General features: G+C 40.1%; 1 protein-coding gene across 2 annotated transcripts in view; it reads left to right on the top strand.

Annotated features, from left to right (window-relative positions):
- Window positions 1-7799, top strand: part of LOC103462994 (para-nitrobenzyl esterase) — a 36384-nt gene that overhangs the window by 1371 nt on the left and 27214 nt on the right. For both annotated transcript variants that reach the window (XM_008406087.1, XM_008406086.1), the window contains exons 2-5: window positions 915-1188; window positions 2440-2860; window positions 4124-4231; window positions 5453-5649. In XM_008406087.1, coding sequence (XP_008404309.1) covers window positions 922-1188; window positions 2440-2860; window positions 4124-4231; window positions 5453-5649 — 993 coding nt within the window. In that variant the 5' untranslated portion in view covers window positions 915-921. The remainder of the gene's footprint in view (window positions 1-914; window positions 1189-2439; window positions 2861-4123; window positions 4232-5452; window positions 5650-7799) is intronic.

The raw sequence follows: 7799 nt of genomic DNA, 5'->3' as shown, positions 1-7799 counted from the left end.
GCCCGGGCGAGGGCCGGGCTGCACCTGGGCGAGGGCCGGGCGGTTGGGTTTTATTTTGGATATTTAAAATATCTTCTAGTTCAGATGTGATTATTATGGTTTATTGTTCCTTTTATTGCTTCAAAATGGTTGTAAACCTAAAAATGTTGTCATAATTATTTCCTGGGCAGTTTATCGTTTGTTCCTGTGACAGTCCTGGTCATATCACTGGTTTTTCCTACGTATTTAAACGAATCGTAGACGTTTTGGTTCTGATCTACAGAAACAACATAAAGGAATAAAGTCATAAATATTTAGTTTTATACTGAGGTGTATTTGTGCTGCATGATGGTGTTAGGGGTGGGCATGTATCACATAGTTTATCAATTATATCATATGATGAATTTTAGTAGTAAATAAATAAAAACTGATAGTATTATCAGAAGTGTTATTTCTGTTATTTTCCACTGTTTGTTGCATAAGAGCATCAATAAATATCAGTGAATTTGAAAATCTGATTAAATGTAGCCACTCTATCCAGTTTAATGATTTAAATTAAATTTCTTTAAGTTGGTGGCCAGAATCCTGACTTTAATATCAGAATTTAGATTTTAGTTTTTTACAGGATTTTGACTGTTGATCTCAGAAGATTAAAGTCAGAATTATGAGAAGAAAACATCAGAGACATTATTATTTTGTTCGGTGGCCTAGTTCTCCTCTGTACTGTCTTTACTGATAGTTAGGTTTTATTTTTAGTATTTTATTGTGTTTTTATGTACATTTTTTACTCTTATTTTGTGTTCAGCTCTCTGGTCATTACTCACTGTTATCTTATTTGGAAAACTAACTCTCTTGATAAATCCTGAATCTTTTCCAGGTTCTGTTGATGGAAACCTCAATCACAGCCGTCTTGTTTTTGTTCTTTTCTCCTCCAGAGCGAAGATGGATGAGGACGATGCATTCGAGGTCCCGCAGAGGAACGAGTACCGCTACCTGGTGCAGGAGGATGAGGAGGACGAGGTGCAGTACGTCCGGCGCCGGCACTACATCAGCCCCTTCCTGGTTCTGTCCAAACGCTGCATCTTCCTGATCTGCGTCGGCGTGGTCGCCCTGCTGGCGCTCGCCGCCTACCTGGGCTACGTGGCGCAGACGCTGCCGCCGGGACGCGCCCAGGTGTCGACGGACTGCGGCGAGTTCAGAGGAAAACACGTGAGTTCAGACTCAGCAGGCTGAAAGGTCAGGAAGTAAAATGTAATTTATAATAAAATATAAACATGAAGATCTGCGGAAAGAAAATATGATCTAAACGAATAAAAACAGGAAATGTTTGCTGCTGCTCTCAGGGCAAATATTTAAATTTCTTATTTTTATCTCCAGTCTATGTTTCATTTCCCTTTTTCAGACTTTAGAGCTGAAAATAGCAGAAGATACTAAAGGTGATACTGATAGTATTCACTTCTAAATATACAACAAAATATGTCTTCAAAATGATTGTTTTAATTTGTTCCCATTTTATAAATGAAATTTAATGAATCTGTAGTGAATGTACTGACAGGAAATACCAGATGTCACTTCCTGTTTCCATGTTGTATAAATATTAGGCTGTTCAAAATGGGAAAGACAACCAAACATCATTCAGGTTAGATGGATGTGAGAAACGACTTCTGGAAAGCAGCTCCTGGTCTGAACTCGTCCTTCGCCTGGGAGGTTGACAACGTCTCTAACGCCGTTTGTTGGTTAATTTGGTGTCGCCATGGCAACCATTAGACAACCAGGTCTGTTTCAGAAATGAAGGAAACTTGCTTCAGCCGTTGTCCAGATTTACCACATCTGGCTTCTTCTGAGGCAGAATTATGACACGTTTCTCGTCTAAGTTGAACATTTTCGCCTTTTCCGACTCTGAAATATCCAAGTTTTTTTTCTAGAAAGTTTCTGAGATTAATCTTAAAATTTCAGAAATGTTAAATGTACTCCTTTTTTTTTCTGAGTACAGTAGATAGAAATACTCTGTCATTGATTAGCTTAGCTGAATGGCTTCTTTTTTTTTATAAAAAGAAATATGAAAGGGTTATTCAAAGTATAATTTTACAAAAAATTACACAGACTAATTTTGATTTTTGAGAATTTTGAAACAATTCAGAATTTTCAGGACTAGAAATTGTGATTACCTTTGGAATTCATTTTTTGTCCTTTTTTTCCTGTATCTTTAGTTTTTTGCCAGAAAAGTAAAAACATAAACAAACTGTCTTTATTGGCAGCTTTAGATCAACAGAAGATCAACCTTTGCTCAGAGTCTTCTCAGATCAGAGAAGCAAAGACATGAAATCTGGAAATGAAAAATGAAAATTCAGAACCTCTCCTGTCTGCTGGGTCATTTAAAGAGCTCCATAAATGAAGTTAGCAGCAGTACGGTATTAAAGCGGCGGTAAATTTCTAGGTATTTCCATTTGTGTTTTTCAGGAAAATGGCGCCTACTCCTTTAAGGGCATTCCCTTCGCCGCTCCGCCGGTCGGCGAGCGGCGCTGGGCTCCTCCGTCCGACCCGCCGTGTAAGCCGGGCGTGACGGACGCCACGCGCTTCCGCAGCGTTTGCTCTCAGAAGCAGCCGATGTCGAGCGCGGGGAAGACGATCGGCCAGGAGGACTGCCTGTTCGTCAATGTGTGGACGCCCACGCTGCGGCCGGACGCCGCGCTGCCCGTCATGGTCTGGATCCACGGAGGATCCCTGCAGACGCTCAGCGGCGGCGAGCCCGGATACTCGCCCACGGAGAAGCTGGCCGCCGAAACTCAGCTGGTTTACGTCAGCTTCAACTACAGGCTCAACGCTTTCGGCTTCCTGGCTCTGGAGGTGTTGAGAGAAGGTTCTCCAAAAAACACGTCAGGTCGGTCAGCCGATCCTCAACTCCAGTAAAAACTGCTGATGGTTTAACATGTCGACGGTGATTGTTTTGAGAACGGGGACTTCTCTCTCACCTCTGTGCTCCTAAAATAAATTAGTATTGTAAGTATTTACAGTACAGAGAAGAAAGGGAAGGAAAATAGTTTTTTATTGCTATTAGTTTTTTCTTCCTAAATCCTGCAGTTTGATCCAGAGGTTTGTAAAGTTTTCTGAGAAACTTAATGAGAAATCAGAATCGGTCTAAAATCTGTACCACCGGCTAAAAAGTTGGATTCACTAAGGTTAAAGGTTACTTCCGCTAACGTTAAAACGCTACGCCAACATAAAAATGTAGCCGAAGCTAATGCTTGGTCAGATTTTCATATATAAACAATTGTTTCCATTTCCAGACTTTATTCCCTGTTCCTTTGCCAACCTGATAAATTTCTAAAGATCTGTTGCTCCAAACAGTTTAAGTGATAACGAATAATTAGCGGTATAATTAGCGATAGTGAATCCACCTCTGACAGCGACTGAAACCTGGCCTTTGGAGTTGAATATGACGTCTTGTTTCATGTTTTGTTCCTCCATTGAGATGGAGAAGCATCGGGATGCTTGGCGTAACTAAATCATGTTTCCTGGTTCACTGTGCAGTCAGAGCTGGAATCCCAGCATCATTTCTGGGCAAATAAAGGCACCAGAACAAAAATAAATGATTTTTTCTTTACAAGCTCAGTGAAGTTGAGGAAGCAACGGTTCACTGCCTGGTTTCCACTGCAGCACTCTGCTGTATTAAGGAGCTTCTAATGGCCTTTTTATCACTTTCCTCTTTTAATATTTATGTTGTTTACATTGTGCAGCCTGGAAACACGCCTCCATTAACATTTGAATACCTAATGAAGGTTAATGCGATGTGGATAAATGGAGCTCGTTTCCGGGTTAATGTTGCCGGGAAACTTCTGTTACATAACCCAGAACAGCGCTGACCTTGATGTGAAGTGACCCGATAAATGACGCTGTAACGATGATGATGATGAGGAGGAGGAGGAAGAGAAGGAGGCGAACCACGGGAGCTGTTTTCCTCCTCCATCAGCTCGTTTCTAATTCTGGTTCCTCCTGATTCCCGGCCCAGTTCTGCTCTCCCTCGGCTGCACAGCGGTGAATTTAGCTCATCCGCTGATCTGGTTTCGTTTCTGACGCTGAAAATGGGCCAGTGGAGAGAAATCGGGTCCCTCAGAGTAATCGATGCCTTTCCAATCCTCCACAGGGAACTACGGTTTCCTGGACCAGATCGCGGCGCTGAAGTGGGTCCAGAGGAACATCCGTGGGTTTGGAGGAGATCCTGGACGAGTCACGATATTTGGGCACAGCTCAGGTATGGAAGCAGGACGGGCCACCGGGTCAGGCTGTGAGATCCTGAAGGTGTTGGACAACATGGCTCCTAAATCATGACCTTTGACCCATTTATTCAGTCAAAGGCCCTAAACTCAGGAGATGAAGCAGAACAGACGTAAAGAAAAAAGATAACTCGATTTTTTTATTTCAGTTGTCACAAAAACACACTTTATTTCCAGTCATGAACTTTACAGCCCCGACATGCTGGTGTGTATTTTATGGAGCTAAAATGGGGCCAAAAACTTAGTTGATTGAAAAATGATGGAGGTGAATTTGAGACATGAAGTTTGTTTTAAAAAAATATGGAGCTCAATTGGGGACCTATTTTAATTGGAGTGCTAAACTGCATCCATAAAGTTTTAAATAAAGATAATATGGAGTTAAATTGGAACCATTATGTTTCTTCAAAAACATTATAGGGCCAAGTTGGGCCATAAAGATTGTTAAAAATATATATATGTGGCACTAAATCAGACTGTAGTTTATTTGAAGAACATGGGCAAACATTGGACCAATTAAGTTTGTTTAAAGGAATTATGGAGCTGCATTGGGGCCATTTTTAAATCAGAGAGTTAAATTGAACCCATACAGTTTTAATCAAAAATAATATGAAGCTAAATTGGGGTCATAAAGTTTACTTAGAAAAATTACACAGTTAAATTGCATAAAGTTTTAAAAATATATGGAGCTAAATTGTGATCATTAGGTTTGTTAAAAGAAATTATGGGACTAAATTAGGGCCATAAATTCTACTCAAAAAAGTTTTTTTAAAACAAAAAAAAATATTTGCAAGTTTTTTTAGTTTTTTTTTTTTAAATAACTTTTTTTTAGTTTAAAAATTTCTTTTCGAACTGAAAAAACAATTAAACTGGCCTCAGATGACAGGAGATGTGGAATCATGACTGACAGCTTAAAGCAGCAGCCGGAAAAAATATTGGGAAAATGTCTTTAAAACATCATCGTGGTATTTACTTTTTTCATGTAATGGTGATGCAGCTCAGGACTGAGAGTTGTTGAAGGGGTATAGAAGCAAAGTTTACTAAGTTAGGCATAAAGGCTAATATCTGGTTTCCATAATAAAAGGGACAAAATGTTGAATTATCATCTATTCAAAGTCTAATTTTCAGAGTGCAGGTGGAGCGGAAATGTATTTCATGAAGATGAACTGCAGCCTCTTGTGTGTTTCCTCTGACTGATGGAGGCGGGACTTCGGTGTGGACCTTGATGACGTCACCGCTGGCCAAAGGTCTGTTTCACGCCGCCGTGGATATGAGCGGCTCGTACGTACTGAACGCGGCGCTGGAAAAAGCCGAATCGGACAACCTGGTGTTCCTAAAGAAGACGGGCTGCACAGACCTGGCCTGCCTGCGACGTCTGACCATGAGCCAGGTGCTGCAGGTAAGATATGATCATCTGCAGGTGTAAGGCAGGAGTCATAGTGACACCTGGTCGCCTGCAGTGCAGTAATATTTGTTTATATGTAGAATTTAAATAATAAATTTGAAAAATGTTTAAAATCTATTTCCTTATGTATAAAAGTAGTAGTTTTTTCTGGAGTTAAAGTTCAGGATTATGTGCAGATGCAGCTGCAGCTTTATGCACTGAGAGCATCATGACGTTTTACTTTTAGTAGGAAAAGAAAATAGTTTGTGGATTTTTATTATTTAATCCTCTTTACTATTAACAAAGCTGTAGAGAAAAAATATTTTTTGTGTCAAACATCTTGTATGTGTGAGTTGTATTTATGTGTGAGTGCATAAATCTTATTGGTCAGTTTACTTTTGTTTATTTGGTGGCCTGCTGCTTTTTCTGTAGCTAAAAATGAATGAGCGAAGTTTGATCCCTCCTGTAGTTCTAGGAGCGGTCGTTTGGATCCAGCCTAAGCTTTTTACCATGGAAAAAATACTCCCAGCTGGGAATACTTTTGTGGTATTTACTTTTTTCATGTGATAGTGATGCAGCTCAGGACTGAGAGGTGTTGAAGGGGTAGAGAAGCAAAGTTTACTAAGTTAGGCATAAAGGCTAATATCTGGTTTCCATAATAAAAAGGACAAAATGTTGAGTTATCATCTATTCTGGTGGGTCTCCAGTTTATGAACTTTTTTTGTGTTTTCACAAGCTAAAGAGTCCAAAGGATCTGAACAGACTATATAAGGACATGTTGTGTAGTTTCAACATTTTTTAAAAGCAAGACAGTAACCATGTTTAAAAAAAATAGACTTTTTATCATCTTAAATGTTCATCCTGGAGAGGTGTCACATTTTCTATCCTAGTTTCTAAGTCTTCGATGTAAAACAACACAAATTTCAACTTTGAACTGCTGGTGAAAAACTACAACACGAAAACATGGATCTGCAAGTCAATCAATTGATCGATAAATCGATCAATTTTTATTTGTACAGCACATTTCGGCATCAAGGCATTTCAAAGTGCTTTACATGATAAAAACACAAAGTCATGCAACATTGAATCAACAATCAAAACATTACATTAAGTGAAGAGTGTCATTAAATTATTAATTGATCACATTTCAGATAAACTCTAACCAGGTGAGTTTTTAGTCTAAATTTGAAGGAACTCTGGGTTTCAGCTGTTATACAGTTTTCTGGAAGTTTCTTCCAAATCTGTGGTGCATAGAAACTGAATGCTGCTTCTCCTCGTCTGGTTCTGGTTCTGGGAATGCAGAGCAGATCCAGAACCAGAAGATCTGAGGGGTCTAGACGGTTGATACAGTAATAACAGATCTTTAATGTACTGTGGTGCTAAACCGTTCAGTGATTTATAAACTAACATCAGTATTTTAAAGTCTATTCTCTGAGCTACAGGGAGCCAGTGTAGGGACTTTAAACCTGGTGTTATGTCTCTATCTTCCTGGTTTTAGTCAGAACAGCAGCAGCAGCTTCTGGATCAGCTGCAGCTGTTTGATTGGTTTATTAGTCAGACCTGTGAGACGCTGTTGCATCAATGCGGCTAAAGATAAACGCAGGATGAGTTTCTCTAGATCTCGCTTAGTCATCAGCCCTCTAATCCTGGAGATGTTCTTCAGGTGATAGAAGGCCGACTTTGTGACTGTCTTAATGTGGCTCTGAAGGTTCAGGTCAGAGGTCATCACTACTCCCAGGTTTCGGGCTGATCACTGGTTTTTAGTTGTAATAACTGAAGCTGTGCATTGATTCTGGTTCGCTCCTCTTTAGGTCCAAAGATAATAACTTCAGTTTTGTTTCTGTTCAGCTGGAGAAAGTTTTGGCTCATCCACACATTGATCTGGGGTCAAAGGTCACCTGGTGACATCGTGATGTAGAGCTGTGTATCATCCGCGTAGTTATTCAGATTCATCTTCATCAGAGCAACAATCATCCTGGTTAACAGGACAGATGATCAGAGGAGCAGAGTTTTTACCTCCATCATTARRRCATGGACCAAAGAATGGGTAGAGTTTCTCCTTGAAGCAGCAGCCAGTAAAGGAGAAGATCAGAGCTGCAGCATCTACATCATAAAAGGAGACCAGACCCTCCTCATAATCCACAAACACCCCGACCTTCTGAGGA

This window comes from Poecilia reticulata, linkage group LG3, assembly GCF_000633615.1.
Source record: "Poecilia reticulata strain Guanapo linkage group LG3, Guppy_female_1.0+MT, whole genome shotgun sequence".
Classification (NCBI taxonomy): Eukaryota; Metazoa; Chordata; class Actinopteri; order Cyprinodontiformes; family Poeciliidae; genus Poecilia; species Poecilia reticulata.
This window is presented reverse-complemented; position numbering and strand designations above follow the sequence as displayed.